Source organism: Notamacropus eugenii, chromosome 2 (assembly GCF_028372415.1).
Source record: "Notamacropus eugenii isolate mMacEug1 chromosome 2, mMacEug1.pri_v2, whole genome shotgun sequence".
In the NCBI taxonomy this organism is placed as follows: Eukaryota; Metazoa; Chordata; class Mammalia; order Diprotodontia; family Macropodidae; genus Notamacropus; species Notamacropus eugenii.
This window is the reverse complement of record NC_092873.1, coordinates 344,395,291-344,411,563: the sequence shown is the minus strand read 5'-3', so window position 1 is coordinate 344,411,563 and position 16,273 is coordinate 344,395,291. Positions and strand designations below refer to the sequence as shown.

Genomic DNA, 16,273 nt, shown 5'->3' with positions numbered 1-16,273 from the left:
TTTCTCTGATCCTGTTTCCTCATCTGTAAAATGAAGTACATAGACTAAATGACCCCTAAGGTTCTTTCTAGCAACAAGATCCTATTAGAGGATAAAAGATGCATGTATGTGTAGACAACAAAGCCATCAGGAAAAATGATAGGGGGGAGCACAGTTGGATGAGAGTAAACATTTGAGAGCAGTGGTTCCATCAGATTCCAGATCAGAACATCTCTTTGAAATGTGTGTGTGTGTGTGTGTGTGTGTGTATGTGTGTGTGTGTATACTTGTCAATCCTAGCATTTCTTAGAGATATAGATCTGCACACACATATATGCATATGTACATATACACATACATACATACACACTTCTAGAGGGAAGCTGGTCAGAAGTGGCAGGAAAAAGCAGACCTTCAATAGATGGCTTTTTGCTTCACAGACAGTGGTCCCCAGGTAAAGGAACACAAAGCACACTGAAGAAATAACTCTCCTGAAAAAGTTTTCTGCTTTTAGGTTATACCATCTGAGCCACGAATCCCAAGAATTATATCCATAAATATCCAAAAAAATGCATGTGATTAATTTATTCACAAATCGCTTATTGTTCACACCTCTGAAGTTACTTGTCTGCGCATCTGTTGTGATAACAGGACTTTGGAATGGCAGAGGAATTTGCTACTAAAGCTCTGGAGCTGAAACCGAAATCTTACGAAGCTTATTATGCAAGAGCAAGGGCTAAACGGAGCAGCAGGTGAGAATGGAAGGGAAATGAGGTCAGAGGAGACACTGTGGTCCTTCCCTCCTCTCCTCTCCTCCCCTTCAACACAACACAGGCTGAAGTGGGCGGCCTTGGTGCTAGGGGTGGAACAACAGGGAACGAGGAAAATAGTGCTTGACATGCTCAGCTGCTGTGATTGGGCCCCTGGGTAGATGGGGCTCAGGAAAAGCACAGGAACTCTGAGCCTAGGACCTCCTGCCTCTGGCTACTTGTCACTCTCTCACATTCTTACAGCCTACATTACCAATACCCGCTTGTCTTCCTGCATGTTCCCATGAGGAAAGAGAACTGGAGACTTGGGGCCCACAAGGAGAGCCTTGGCCTTGATGGCCAAACTCATGTTAGATAAGAGACAATACCTGTGCTCACTGATTGTCTTGGATTTCTACTCTTGCCAGGAAAATAGAATACTAATTTTCTTTCACTATTGGACAATAGCCCCTTTTCCTTGCAGTCTTTACAGAGAAGGTGGAAGCATTGCTTCTGGGGTTCATTTCCCTTTTTGCACACTGCCTGCCCCTCACAGCCCAGGCCGGCTCTGGACCCTATGTGTGATTCACTGTAGCTTGGCCATAGCAGAGTGCAAAAGCTACTGGAGGGTACACAGAAGGTGTGGGTTTTTCTACTTTGATACTCAACAGAAAATTTGATCCAAAATATTGAGTATCTAAAGGGTATTTTCTGATGAATTAGCATGAGCTTTAAATATAATAGTTTCTATACTATTTAATAGGATTACTGTCAGTGATAGATTCATCTCTGTCCTTCCTCCACACTGTCCTGGAAGGGTCTTGTACTTGGTGTATATCATACATCAAGAACCTCTTTCTGTAAGACCTTGCTGGGCTAACGTGGTGATGACATTTCTTTATCATCCTCCCAGAATTTGGAGGCCAACAGGTGTGAGATTTATTCTTACCCAGCTGGTCTCCTCCTTGAAAATCAGACTAAACCAAACAAAGGCCAGAAGGGTTGTACTTGTAATGTAACTCACCAGGAGAGCCCACAGGCCTCTGAGATAGGTTCTGAGTACTTGGCATGACCTATTGATCCAGAATAACGCTAGTTCCTATGTTTGTCACTTTGTCAAGCAGGCAGTTTTCAGCAGCCCTGGAGGACCTGAATGAGGCCATCAAATTGTGTCCAAACAACCGTGAGATCCAGCGGCTCCTGATGAGAGTAGAGGAAGAGTGCAGACAGATGCAGCAGCAGCAGCAGCAGCAGCAGCAGTTACCCATAGAAGCTGAGCCGGACGCCCAGCAAGAAGATCTCTATTCTGTGCAAGATATCTTTGAAGAGGAGTTCCTGGAGCAGGATGTCGAAAACGTTTCCATTGGCTTACAGACGGAAGCTCGGCCCACTCAGGGGCTCCCCATCATCCAGAGCCCACCCTCCTCTCCTGCCCATCGAGAATCAACATATATGTCTGGCTCACCACTGGGCTCACATCAGGTTTTTGATTTCCGATCGAATAGTTCTGTAGGTTCCCCCACTAGGCAAAGCTACCAGTCCACATCTCCTGCTCTCTCTCCAACACACCAGAACTCTCATTACAGGCCTAGTCCCCCTCATACTTCCCCAGCTCATCAGGGTGGAGCTTACCGCTTTAGCCCTCCTCCCGTGGGGGGACAAGGGAAAGAATATCCAAGTCCTCCCCCATCACCTCTCCGTAGAGGCCCTCAGTATCGGGCTAGCCCTCCCGCTGAAAGCATGAGCGTCTATAGGTCCCAGTCTGGATCTCCTGTGCGATACCAGCAAGAAACAAATGTTAGTCAGCTTCCTGGAAGACCGAAGTCTCCTTTGTCAAAAATGGCTCAGAGGCCATACCAGGTGCCCCAGCTTCCTGTGGCGGTTCCCCAGCAAGGGCTTAGACTACAGCCTGCCAAGGCCCAGATTGTGAGAAGCAACCAGCCTAGCTCAGCAGTTCACTCCAGTACGGTCATCCCCACTGGTACTTATGGCCAAGTGGCTCATTCAATGGCCAGTAAATACCAGTCTTCACAGGGAGAAATGGGAGTGAGTCAGAGTCGGTTGGTCTACCAAGGGTCAATTGGGGGGATTGTAGGTGATGGGAGACCTGTGCAACATGTCCAGGCCAGCCTTAGTGCAGGTGCTATCTGCCAACATGGAGGGCTGACCAAAGAAGATCTTCCACAGAGACCTTCCTCAGCCTACCGAGGGGGCGTAAGGTACAGTCAGACACCTCAGATTGGGCGCAGCCAGTCAGCCTCCTACTATCCAGTTTGTCACTCCAAACTGGATCTAGAGCGCTCTTCCAGCCAGCTTGGCTCCCCTGAAGTGTCACATTTAATCAGAAGACCCATTACAGTCAACCCTAATGAAATCAAATCCCACCCACCAACTCCTAGGCCCCTGCTGCACTCCCAAAGTGTAGGCCTCCGATTCTCTCCTTCTAGCAATAGCATATCATCCACCTCCAACCTGACTCCTACCTTCCGCCCATCCTCCTCAATTCAGCAAATGGAGATCCCACTGAAGCCGGCATATGACAGGTCATGTGATGAGTTGTCTCCAGTGTCTCCCACTCAGGGAGGCTACCCCAGTGAGCCAGCTCGGTCCAGGACCACACCATTCATGGGGATCATAGATAAAACAGCCCGGACTCAGCAGTACCCCCACCTCCACCAGCAGAATCGGACCTGGGCAGTTTCATCAGTGGATACTGTCATCAGCCCCACGTCTCCCGGCAATCTGCCTCAGCCTGAGTCCTTCAGTCCACCGTCTTCAATCAGCAACATTGCCTTTTATAACAAAACCAACAATGCACAGAATGGCCATTTGCTGGAGGATGACTATTATAGCCCCCATGGGATGCTGGCTAATGGGTCCCGCGGAGACCTCTTGGAGAGAGTCAGCCAAGCTGCCTCATACCCTGATGTGAAGGTGGCCAGGACACTCCCTGTTGCTCAGGCATATCAGGACAACCTGTACAGGCAGTTGTCCAGGGACTCTCGACAAGGGCAGACATCCCCAATCAAACCAAAGAGACCATTTGTGGAGTCTAATGTTTAAAAGACATTTGTTGGAGTGAGATCCATGTTTTCAGCACACATTTCCAGGCTTGGTTTCCACATTTGGGGTAGTTCTCTGGCTCAGTTTCTCATGTAATTTCTGTGTGGTGTTCAGAGACACATGCTGAAATCATTTGCATGCAGCCGATTGGGAAGCTGGCCTCCAACAAGCCAGGATTGTAGTTTCTCTTGTCCATACCCCAGCTGTGTGCCCTCTCTCTTCAGCTGCCAACTTGGAGATTTTTCGTACAGTGTGGTTTAGCCCAGGGAGATCAGACACACTGCTCAGCTTTTTCAAATAGACAATCGATTTCAGATCACCTAGTGTTGTTGTGTAACTGTCTCCCCTTTTTTTCAAAGAGATATTCTTGTTAATTTTCCTCTAGGAATTTTCAAAAGAGAGTACTCCCCTTTTTGCCTTTGCATTCTTATCCAGTGTTCTCCAAACAGCCAGCCTGTGCATTCCTGCTCTGACTGTCTCCTTCCTCAAGGAAGAGCTACTTCTCTGCCCTGATGGATCTTAATAATAAGCTTGCTTTAGTAATGAGATCTGGAATATCATTCTGATTATCTCTGGTGTTCATATTTTGGGGTAGGGGTAGAGGAGGAAGTAAAATCAGGCTGATGATTTGGTTAAGTCCCAAGAGGCTAGGTTTGAAATGCCACCAAATTCATTTTCCAAGTTTGTTTGTTTGTTTGTTTAATTAAAGATTAGGCAACTCTTTGACTATTTCAGTCACTCAAGAACATTGGATGGGTCTTGTAGATTTCTTTATGTATATCTATCTGAACAAAAATGAGGCCGATGTGAGTTACCAGGAGAGCTTGTAGAAAACCATCATTTTGAGGAAACTTCCTCAGGATCCTAGCATCATGCAGCATTATTTCCCTCAGCAATTTTTTTTCCATTGGAATGTAGATGGACAGATATATTTATTTAGCTTGCCACTTCATCTGAAGCTGATTTCTCTCCCGAAAGCCTATATGCTATAGCAAGAGGACCAATTCCTTAAGGAGAGTGACAGAAGTGGACACTTTAAGGCTGTTTCCTAGAGTGGCCCTCACTCCTCTGTCTCCTAAAGTTGTCTTTGGCATTTGCTGCCTGGTTTGATTCCCTGAAACTCATCTACTTTCAGGAATGGGTTTTTGTTTTCCTTTTTTTAAGGATATGTTGTTTTTGGTTTGAAAACCAGGTGTACCCAATATTGATTCAGGGTGAAGATTATAGAGAATGTCAGCTCTCTCAGACCTGTTTTCCAGTCCTGGGTGGGTAAACACATGTGGAAACAACAGTAGGGTTTCTGACTCCAGCCATCCTCTGTACATGTTCCATTCTTTGTGGATACCACTTATTGATCTGCTTTTTGCATCACTGTGGATAATGGATGGATGGATGGATGGATAGCAAGGGTACCAACAACTGTAGCATGTTAGAAACCAAAGACTTAAGAGTTAAACAAAGTGAATTGGACCTACACTGTTAAAAGTCAGCCATGCTTTCATGAGTAAAGGGCTCTAGGATGAACTACTCCCTGACCAGGTTCCAGGTGTGACTAGACCTATTGGCAGTAGGCAAGGTTATTCCTCTAGAAAAGGGTTAAATGGAAGCACGGAGGCTTGATTTGGTGACATTTCCCAACTACCTTAGCTTTTGCCAAACAAAAGGATGTAGACCTTGGAACAGGCCAGGATGATGTCAGTTTGGCTGTTTAGAAAACAAACTGAGGGAGCCTATGCTCCAGGGGATCCATTTCTCTTATCTCAGATGTTTGTGAAAACATCTACTTAACTGGATGAGGGCAGGCATCTGTTTCTCCTTTTTTCTTCCTTTTTAATTTTAAAAAAAAAATTGCAATTTAGATCTTTCTCGTTTGGCTTGAGCCACAGGGCTAGAGTTTTTGTTTTGTTTTGGTCAGGGATCAGTTCCTTTGGACTCTTTCCATCCCACCCCTTCTCTGTTGGTGGAACAGGGGTTTCCATCCATTTTCTCTCAATGAGAAGCTTCTGTTCTTAAGAAAAGATTTCAGTCTCTTTAGTCTCTTCAGACTCAGTATTGTCCCCTGCCTCATCAGGAACATGATGAGTCCTGTCTGCACTGCACAAAGACACCTACCTAGACAGATGTACTGGGGTTTTTTGTAATATTTCAGACACTCCACTGATACCATTTCTATCCCAGGACCCTTCCTCTTCCAATTTTCCATAAGAAACAAGAGAACCATTGCCCTCTATGCTTTTTGTGCTCTCTTGGTTGGAAAACTTAAAAGTTGCCCACCCCAGCCCATACTCTCCTTTCCGTCCAAGAAAGAATGAGCACTCCCACTGGGCACTGGTTGTCTATGAGCTTGGGAAAAATAAAAAGTCAATTGGATCCTCTTCTGGGAAAGAGAAACTTGCATTCTCTTACAAATGGATTGCCTGTGCCCTGCTTTGCTACTTCACTGCCATTCAATGATCCCAGTACTGTATTTAAGACATGGCCCCCAGCAGCACTTTGTGAATCAAAGCCCTACTTCAGGTTAGGAAAGATATTTTCAAATACAATTTTAAAATGAAACTGCAAAGTTCCACACACCCCCTCTCTTCCTTGCTTCAAGCCTAGCCCACCAGCTCCCACATTCATGCCACCTAAGAATAGAGGAAGTGGTGACTTAACTGCAGCTTGTAGGTTTCTCACCAAAAATATGTTCTCTTTGCCCAGGATTCTTGCACTAATGGGTTACCATCACATTATGTCTGTAAATGGGTGCACTTTACTGTTTGAATTTGTTACTATGATAAATATTGGATATTTAAGCGTGAGTAGTGTCTTCATTAGAAAATAGCAGAACCACTCCTGTCTTTTAGTGTATTTTTCAAGAAAAACAATGAAAAAGAGGAAAGAAATCAAGCAATGGATCATAACATTTATAGCACAAGAAATAACTGTTGTATATATAAACATCAAAAGATTAAGTAATTTTTAAATACAGAATATTTGCAGTGATTTTAAAGTGTTTTTCCAGCAATTTTCTTAGGGACTCCTGAGACATGGTTACTTTATTTACTGGATCAGTAAGGCACACATTAGCAATTGAAAATTAGTATTTATTTACAAAGTAAAAAAATTTGTGTATCATGAAAATTTGGCATGGACAAAATGGAGACCATTTTGTATTTGCTGTTGTATCTTGTCTGGGTTGCAGAAGTGCGCTATTATTATTGAAGAACCATGTTAATAGAGCACAAGCCCTCTTCTTGTTCCTCTTTTTAGATGTGTTTAACTTCCAACAGATGGCTCAGGAAAACTCCACTCCTTAGAACCATGTGTGGTATCCCCTAAGTCGCTGTCCAAATCTTCAAAGTCTGTTATTGAGTTAGACCAAATTTCTAGATGCTTTTTCCTCATGTTTTAAGAACAATTTGGGAAAGGTTGTCTCAATTCACAGACCAGATAGGAGTTTGTGAATTTCCCTGTTAAATTTTTCATATTTTTATATTTCAGAGATGTATCCATTAGAGCAAGTAACCAGTATCTAATTTAATACCCTACCCTAGTGCCTAGTACAGAGTAGGCACTTAATAAATGTTTGTTGATCGACTGAAATATTTTTCTTCAGAATCTATGAACCCTAGTTGACTATGGATGTCATTTGCGTTTTACTGTATTTAACCACTAGGTGTCACCCTGGCTCTGCACCAGAGCCTTCGCTGGCAGTAAAGGAGCTATATGCCTCCTTTGGAACAAGCAGAGCAGATCCCAGGAATAGATGAGAGAGGCCGGTATAGGAAAGAGCAGGGCATGAGGAGGGGGGCAAAAGGGAAGGAGAACACTCCTTAGTTGTGCTAACCTTGGAGTAGCAAGCATGCTTTGAAAACTGAAGCCTATTGTAGAAGGGAATCCTGGAGCTGGGGAAAGGGAACAGCCCTAGGTAGATCCTTATTGAGCAGAGTTCCCTTGTTCCAGCAGATCAATGGAAAACTTTAATTGCAGCTGGTGGCTTCTCCCTGCACTCAGTCTCCAGCCTTCCTTGCAGGCTGTCACACATGGGTGGTTTTTAGTTCAAAGGTTAGCTGTTATTTTTCTACTGTAAAAAAAAAAATGCCTTTGTTGAAACCAACTGCCCCATTGGAACTTGTGCAGATTGCACTTTATACCTGTGGCCAGTTTTCTGCTGAAGTCCCAAGTGCCCAGCTGCCCCTGCCCAGTTTGCCAGTTCCATTCCCTGACTTCCTACACTCTTGGAGTTTCCCAGCCCTGTCCTCAAGAAACTTCCTGGAGAGAGAGAGAGAGAGCACCAGTCTGCTGCGGCCAGCACGAAGGGCCTTTCTCATCTGTTACTCATATACCAGGAGGTACAGCTTCTCTCCTCTTGTAAGAGTTCCAGACGGTTCATCTACCAAGATCAACGACATTTAAATAAGGGCTTAGGGGTAAGAGCTACCTAGGAAGACATGTCATGGAGACCTTCACCATGCAATGCCTTGAATTCAGCTCTGGACGCTCCCAAGGAAGGAGACTGGCAGTGGGTTTGGACAAAGCACAAATGGGGATGGTGGAGCCTCTGTGCAGAGCTACTTGAATAATCACTGAGTTTTTCATTGACTTGTTTTGTAACATAAACCACTAAGGGCTGAAGTGTTGGTAACCTTCATTTCGGTGTCCAGCTCCTCAAAGCAGCTGAACCACCCTGAGATGCTTTTGGCTGCTGTCTGCCAGGACACAACCTGGGTGGACTGACCACAGTCAGAGCTAGGAAAGTCAATACCAAATGAATGAATAATTGGACACCAAAAATCAAGTGTTACTTTCATGTTTCCTCACCCATACATAACCATCTCATTTCTTCTTAACACATCTCTGGCATTTAAATGGACCAATCTGCCAGGTGAGCTGAACATATCCAGCCACAGGTCATCATTTCACTTCTCAGAGGTTCTGAGTCAGTGGAAAGGAAATGGACCAGGTGCCTAGTTTCTTTCTACAGCTGCTGCTAGGTGGCTTTTTTTGCTTCTAATAATAATCACTGGCCCAAAAAGTCTGGATGGGGGGACTCAACCCTCCTTTCTCTCCTATACTCCATCCCCCCAGGGCCAGCCAGAGGGTTTAATATGGATAACTCATTACTGGAGTTTACTGTCTTGTTGTACACCAACTCACACTGACTCTAGCTCCACACTCCATCCAGGGATTATTTTGGAAATCCCATGACACTTCCTGTTTCTCTTCCTTTGGCTAATTCTCCTCGAGTGAGGCCAGTTCCTTGCCAGGCTCAGAGCAGGTGTCATTCTGGAGTTCAGCCTCCTTTCCATGCTAGCATAGCATTTCTGTCTCTGTTCTGTCTCCTTCAAATCCAAGACAATTTTAATTAGTACAAATATGTACAGTCTATACATTTAAAAAGTAATTTGTACTAACAGTTTTGATTCTTCCTCTTTGCTGTCCTTTCAAGATACTTGCTGGAAAGAGCTTTAATGCACTTAGTTTCCCTTTAGCTTTTCTATAATTCTGATGTAAAGGACTTTCTCTGTACAGTATATTATCCAATGCATGTTCGTTCTCTATACCGATATATTGAACACCACACAGTTGTGAACTCGTGCAGCGGGAACACCCCATGCCCATCAGAGGCCTCCAATTCCCTGGCCCACCCTTCCCCTGGCCCTGTGTATAAGGAAAGATGATGTTTTCCTTTGCTGTACTTGCTTGAGCAGTTTTATTGTCTGTACATGTGAGCTGTGTGAGATAGATGTGAAAAGTTCAAACGAATGCATTTCCCTGCCCCATGTATACAGGTTGTCATCTGTACAATGAATTGTATGTATGAAAGCAAATGTACTTATTTATAAATGGTTAACACTTGGAAAAAACGTGGCTGGCCTGGTGCTTTCCTCTGGCAATTGAGGTGCTTCTCCTGACACCCTGGCCAGAGCTACTTCTCAACTGTGAGCAGTGGGACCAAGATCACAGCACACTACCCTTTGTCTACTGCCTATAGGATTAAGAAGGCCTCTTATCGCAGCACAGGAAAGGGAGAGACCTGTTCCTTAGCCTACAGAATGCAAGGCTAAATGTAGGAGGGATTTTTTTGCCCCAGTGCACAGGAACACTTCTGCCAGCCTAGAGAGGCTGGCTGCCTGAGGTATGAAAGGCTAGATGGACTCTTCCCCAAGATTAGGGTCACAGCACTACAGCCTAAGTAATCCTAATTATTTCTTCCCCAAAAATGACCTTGGACAAGCCACTTTGGGTAGATTTCTCTGGGTCTTGGTTTCTTCCTCTATAAAATGGGATCATGAGACTTAGACATGAGACAAGAAGTCTCAGAGAGCATCTCATTCAACCCCTTCATTATACCACCCTCAATAAGGGTTTTGATGGCCCTTGCTTTTTGTCTACTAAAGGACAGGCGATGGGTTAATTTCTGCTTATCTTTAAGTAGCAGAGCCAGAAACCGAACCTTGCTTTTCTGACTATAAAAACAATGCTCTTGCTATTACACCAAAACTCTCCGGTCCTTTCTAACTCTGCAATTCAAATACCATAAAGCTAAAATTATTACCCCGTCAACCTCCTTGAATCCTTCTATAGGGCTGGGGTGCCATCATTATTGTTGAATTTTGAGACTGAGCTCCTCATGACCTAGTTAGGCCATCAAGTCAAGGGCTAAATTGAGCAAATGTGTATGCCCACTGGCAAGTGAGCCTCATTTTGTTGCCTTAGCAAATGATAATTATTTTCAGTTTGAAAAAAATCCACCTCTAGCTTCCTTTCTGGCACTACAGGGTGTGACTGTGGGGAGTCACAGTAGTTTTGCACGCAAAGTTAAAGGAATTGCTGAAATTTCTTGAAACTGACACCAATCAATCCCAGGAGAAAAGTCCCTGGCTCTGCTGGTTTTCCTGCTTAACTGTTTACTCTTGTCTACTAAAGGACTGAGAAAGGAATAACAGTGGTGCTGGTATAGCCACACCCATTTCCTCCCTACCCCCACTCCCCTGAACAACTGAAACCTAGAGTAACAGGAAGACCCTAAAGTACACAGATCCAGGGCATGCATATTCATCCAAGACAGGACAGCAAGAAACCTCCATGGCGGGATGGGAGTGAGGGAGTCTTATAGTAGAGGACTGCAGAATCTAAAGACTAGCTGTTTCAATAAAAGAGAAAAATGGATAAGCTTCAAAGGATAAGAACACAATGAGCAAATGAGTCTTACTTTTTAGCCAAAGTCCAGTGGTCCAAAGGATTCCCAGAGGCCTTAAGGAAATACAGTGTTTAGAGGGAGGAAGGAAAGTGATTCCTAAAAGGAACTGCCCCTGTTAGAAAGGACCTTGTCCTAAAGGCCCACAAGTTGACTGCTACCTCATTGTTGAGTCAACATTTTAAAGTTCTCCAATTTGAACTGAGATTGAGGCAGACAATACAGTATTGGACAGTCTCCCCCATTAACTTCTTCTCCTAAGACTAATTTGTATTTGAATAGTATCTTAAGGCTTATAATGTGATTTGTCTCACAGTAACTTTATAAAAAAACCGAGGCTCAGAAAGACTGTTTGCCTATAGTCATACAGCTAGGAAACAAGGACTTGAACCCAAGCCTTCCAGAAGCCTGATTTTTACACCATGAGAAACCGTTACAATGAAAAAGATGATCCTAGTCACAGAAAATGGCAATCTGCATTCCCACATGACTGGTCTCCTAAGAAAGAGCGAAGGAAACAGCAAAGCAACTGAATTCTGGGGCAACCACCTACCCTTTCTCTGGGCCTCAGTTTTTTCATCTGTAAAGGCTAGACTAGAGCAGCGATGGGGATCCTGTGACCTTGAGGCCACATGTTGCCCTCTAAGTCCTCAACTGCAGCCCTTTCAGCTCTAAGATTCTGTGATTCTATGAAATCCAAATGAGGGTTAATCAAGTATCTACATTAGTTTAATAATATTATATAATAAATAATCAGCAACCTTTTTGCTTGTAGATCTAAACAGTGTTCAGGGGTTGCACTGACAAGTGAACAAGGGGGCAAAAAAGGACTGGGAGGTGATGGAAAAGCAAGGGTGGTAGAATACCACCAGGAGTGGGAACCATCATGGTACAGCAGAGAATGCTGGACTTAAATTTAAATCCTAGCTAGGACACTTAACTAGCCTTGTGCCCCCTGGGCAAATCATTTATCCCATCAGAAGCTCAGAACCCTCACTAGTACAACAGGGAATGAATGGCATTTATACTATATATCTTTCTCAAGGTTGTGAGGAAAGGACTTTCTAAGCTTTAAAATGTTATATAAATGAGTTAATATTATTATACTGATTGCTTCATGAAACATCTGGTGCTCCCTCCTGGCCAAGAGGCATATGATCTGATGATCCTTTGAAATTCCTAATGGAGGTTTTAAAAAATAAGAGGGGAGTCTGGGGAAGATGAACGAATACAGAAAGCAAAGGAAGCAGATTTAAGTGACAGTTGTTTTATAAAAAAAGTTAGATATGGTTTAAAAATATTTTCATATACCTAGAGAAAGCAAGCATTAAATCAAGAGAAAGCAAGCATTAAATCAAGGAAAGGGGAGAAAGCTGGCATTGGGAATGGGGGCCTCAAGGAGGTATTGAAGGTAAGGTGGTAACCCTTGGAGCTTGATGCACTCAAAGGCAATGAATGTGTAAGTGCTGGATGATAAGGACAAATAGTGAAAGGCCTAGAGTTGTGTAGGAGATAAGGGCAAAAACATGGGGGGAAAAAAGTGTCAAAAGGGTCTGACGGACTAAAAAAACCAGAAGACTGACAAAGTTTAATGATTCAACTGCCCCTTTAGATTTCAGTTTCAAAACTGTAATGAGCTAAAGAAATTGTCTGGTCCACCGTTTCATTGCCCTGAGCAGAAACCTAAGTCCTGGAGAGTAGCCTCTCATTTAGAAGGAAGAAAAAGTATCCATGGAGAATGCCACAAAGGAAAAGCCTTCTCTCATTTTACTTCATATAGGTGAACCCTGCCTAGAGATGATCATGTTACAAAAGGATTCACTTGCAGGTATCTTTATAATTGTAAACTCTCTATTAAAATCATTTTACTGATAAGTGTAAGTGCTTTTCAGGAATGCCATCCATCTCATAAAGTGAAGTGTGATCAGTTACCCCTCAACATCGTGATCACCCAAAGGAAAATGTAGTCTGAACCCTGGGGGGGAATACTTCTTGCCAATAACATTATCAGCATCTTGTGGAAACCACCCCCATGAGACATTCTAACTAGACTTCCAGAAACCCACAATCCTTACTGAAGGGGAACTGGTATACTACCTTCAGTCACAAGTGAGGTAGAAAGGAGAAGCTCAGGTAACCTGTTGGACCACCTCAGTTCCTGATATGAGAACTAATATTGATGGTTTTACTTATGTTCCCAAAACTATTTATTTCTCATCCCCGATGGCATCAATCTCGTGTACTGCAGGTCTAGGAACAATGGATTCCTTACTGCTGTGTAAATTGAAGAAAACAGGCAATAGATTTGCTGCAGATATTTATTGAATCATTTGTTTTTTACACCAACACAAACATATTTCACATAAGACTGACTACTAGCCAAATAATAGGAGGGATTCTGGGAGGGGTTGCGGGGGTGGAGACAAAAGTTTCCTATTTTTCTGACTTTGAGAGCCTCCTGATTGACCTAAAACTTAGCTCCTTTAACTTTGGGAGAAAAATATAACTTAGTAATAAGCTATTAGTCAAAAGCTACATTTTTCCTGTGAATTATCATTCTATTTAAAGTGATTATATAATTATATTTTGGCAATTTGTTCAAGGTGCAACAATGCCATGTAGAAATGGGGTGTTCAAGTGTGCCAGGTGACTGCACAGCCTAAACAGGAGTAGTACCTGACCCTGACATTTCAATCTAATTCAGACATTAATATCACACAGGAAACACGGACCAGGCTAGGGTCTAAAGGAAGAAAGGAGGAGCACCCCCCATGGGGGGAGCCCACATACAATCCCTGCTACAGGGTTGGGGTAGAGGAAAGACAACAGCTGCTGCCCTGCTGTGACTCATTTATTTAAGGGGGAAAGCATTCCTACTCACAACCCTGCCTATGGAAACGATTCCTTATTAATGGAAATCTGAACTTAGAGAAGCATAGCCTGCTTCACCACGCACTATGAGCAGCCTCTCTTAAAAGAAATGCCAGCTGTACTGCGGCTGGAGACAACTTCTTCATTAAATAAAAGTGTCCAAATCCATCCACCTCAAAGACTTGTCAAGAGTAAAATACAAGCATCCACAGACTGTGGTGTGCAAACGAGGGGAAAAAAAAGGCTGGGAGTGAGGGGGAATTGAGGGGGAATTGTTTGCCAAGTACAAGACTGATGCTGTAATCATGTTATTTCTGGACTTAGACCAAACAGTGACTCAGATTACAGCGCAACATGCTTTCTGAGTGGAACATCAGATTTAAAACCTGGGACTCACACACTTAAAAGACTAATACAATTTTGATTTTGTCTCTACTGCTTGCAGAGACCCCAGGTAGAAGACAGAGAAGCTGTCTGACCCTGTGGCAGAAGCCAAGCCAGCTCTAATATCACCTTGGCAGGAGCTTTGACCTCATGTTCTGTAACAACTTGAGCTTTTCATTCAAGATCAAGGAGTCTGTAACCCCAGTCTCCCTTTCTAGAGCAGTGTCAAACTTATTTGGCAAACAGCCAGCCTCTTCCTCAGTGCCCAGGACTCCTACAATCCAGGCCACTAGAGAGTTTTGAAAAAGACCTCTACCACCTGAGGCCAGACTCAGACAGGCTGCAAGAAAACCTATCCTACACAGCATGTGAGCAAACAGTCCTAACACTAGTACCTACACCTTATCAGACCTGTCTTTTTTAAGAAGAAAATGCTGTACTCTAGGAGCTCAATGGTCTTATGTAAAATCAAATACATAATGACACCTGCCTATCACCACAGCAGTCCTTGGGGGTGGATAGCCCAAAAAAGATCAAGAGTCTCAAGGCTATAACTTGGCCCTGAAAACACCACTCTGAGCACAAATATTTTTTCCATGTGATCTCAATTGTTTCCCCTTGCCAAGGTTGATGCTTTGTTTGGAATAGCTGAATGTTTGGTTTGACTTTAGTGTAAGTACAGAGAATGGGTTTCTGTGCCTAACTGTGAATACCTGAGGCCCCTGGTGCTTTTCCCCAGACTCCAACCACCAGCTGCCCTCTCTCTGTAGTCCTCAACACTAGGCCCAGCATCTCTAACCAACCAACCTCTGTATCTTAGCAATACGGAGTCCTATGGCTTCTGCCAAAGTCAGGCTTCCTAGCCAAGAAAGTCAGAACCCCAGTTCCCTAACAGGGGACTTCTCTTGGAAATATCTGTTTACTTTAGAGCAGTGGTTCTCAGTGTGATCCAGGGACCCCAGTGGTCCCTGAGACTCTTTCATGTTATCTATGAGGTCAAATGTCATGAGGTATTTTCATAAAAGCAAGGCATTTTAATTTCTAATACAGTAAATATCACATTATGACCTACATAAAAAAAAGCTCGGGGGGGGGGGGGGGTCTATAACCATTTTTAAAAGAGTAATGGAGTCCAGAGACCAAAAAGTTTTAGAACCATTGCTTTAAAGCCACCGAAAGAGCCAATGACACAATAGCTGTGCACGTAATTAATGACTTCAGGCATCACTTTCCTCATCAGTAAAATAATGGTGTTTCCCTTTCAGCTCTAAAAGATCTCATAAATTAAACACCTGAATGCTGAATCACCTTTCTGACTGACAGGTCTCTTTAAGAATCCTTCATCCCCTGTTCCTGGGCCAGCTCTGTTTGAGGGCAAGAAGAGTTGCACAAGGCTGGCATGCTACTAATTTTGCCAAGAGGCAAGATATGGAGAAGAAAAGCAAAAGGACAGGGGGAAGACTGGGAGAGACAGGCTAAGCCTCTAGCAACCAGGGCTGATAAACACTGAACAGCATTCAGACTATCCCAGTGGCTAATCCAAATGATCATTTCTGGGGCACCTGTAGCTTAGAATCCTGCTACTGCCCAGGAACAGTCTCAGTGGTACTCTCTGATTTCTCAAAGGGATGGCAGGACGACCACAACAGGGAGGAGGGAATAAAACGACATTCCAACACCGGCATGGAACTGAAGAGGTTCCTCACCACAGACCCATTTCCCACCCCGTCATGGCTAGCAACAGCTGTCACTGAGGGCTGGGGCTGTCTCCTTCTGTCAGTGTCTTGAAGTCCATGGAGAGTGCTTGCTCCTCAGCCCGCCGTGGCCGACCCCAGCCCTCTCTCGTCAGGATATAGAGCACAACCACAGCAAAGCAGATCAGCAGCAGGCCCAATATGTTGGCCAAGATTCCCTCAGGTTGAAACATACTGTACTTGTTCCTGCAAGGTAAAGAGAGAAAGGAAGAAGGAACTCATCATGACCCACCACACACATGCCCACAGCCAAGATCAGATTAATGCGGCAGGAATACCAAAACCAGTTA

The 16,273-nt window shown here is 43.9% G+C and overlaps 2 protein-coding genes across 15 annotated transcripts in view; one reads left to right on the top strand and one right to left on the bottom strand.

Moving 5' to 3' along the window:
• TANC2 (tetratricopeptide repeat, ankyrin repeat and coiled-coil containing 2) overlaps positions 1-6,586 on the top strand; it is a 551,137-nt gene extending 544,551 nt beyond the window's left edge. For 11 of the 13 annotated variants that reach the window (XM_072645876.1, XM_072645869.1, XM_072645875.1 and 8 more), the window contains 2 exons: positions 631-731; positions 1,850-6,586. In XM_072645876.1, coding sequence (XP_072501977.1) covers positions 631-731; positions 1,850-3,791 — 2,043 coding nt within the window. In that variant the 3' untranslated portion in view covers positions 3,792-6,586. The remainder of the gene's footprint in view (positions 1-630; positions 732-1,849) is intronic. The other 2 variants (XM_072645872.1, XM_072645870.1) reach the window with 1 other exon arrangement.
• Positions 6,587-13,278: 6,692 nt separating this feature from the next.
• CYB561 (cytochrome b561) overlaps positions 13,279-16,273 on the bottom strand; it is a 32,345-nt gene continuing 29,350 nt past the window's right edge. For both annotated transcript variants that reach the window (XM_072645882.1, XM_072645881.1), the window contains exon 6: positions 13,279-16,169. In XM_072645882.1, coding sequence (XP_072501983.1) covers positions 15,977-16,169 — 193 coding nt within the window. In that variant the 3' untranslated portion in view covers positions 13,279-15,976. The remainder of the gene's footprint in view (positions 16,170-16,273) is intronic.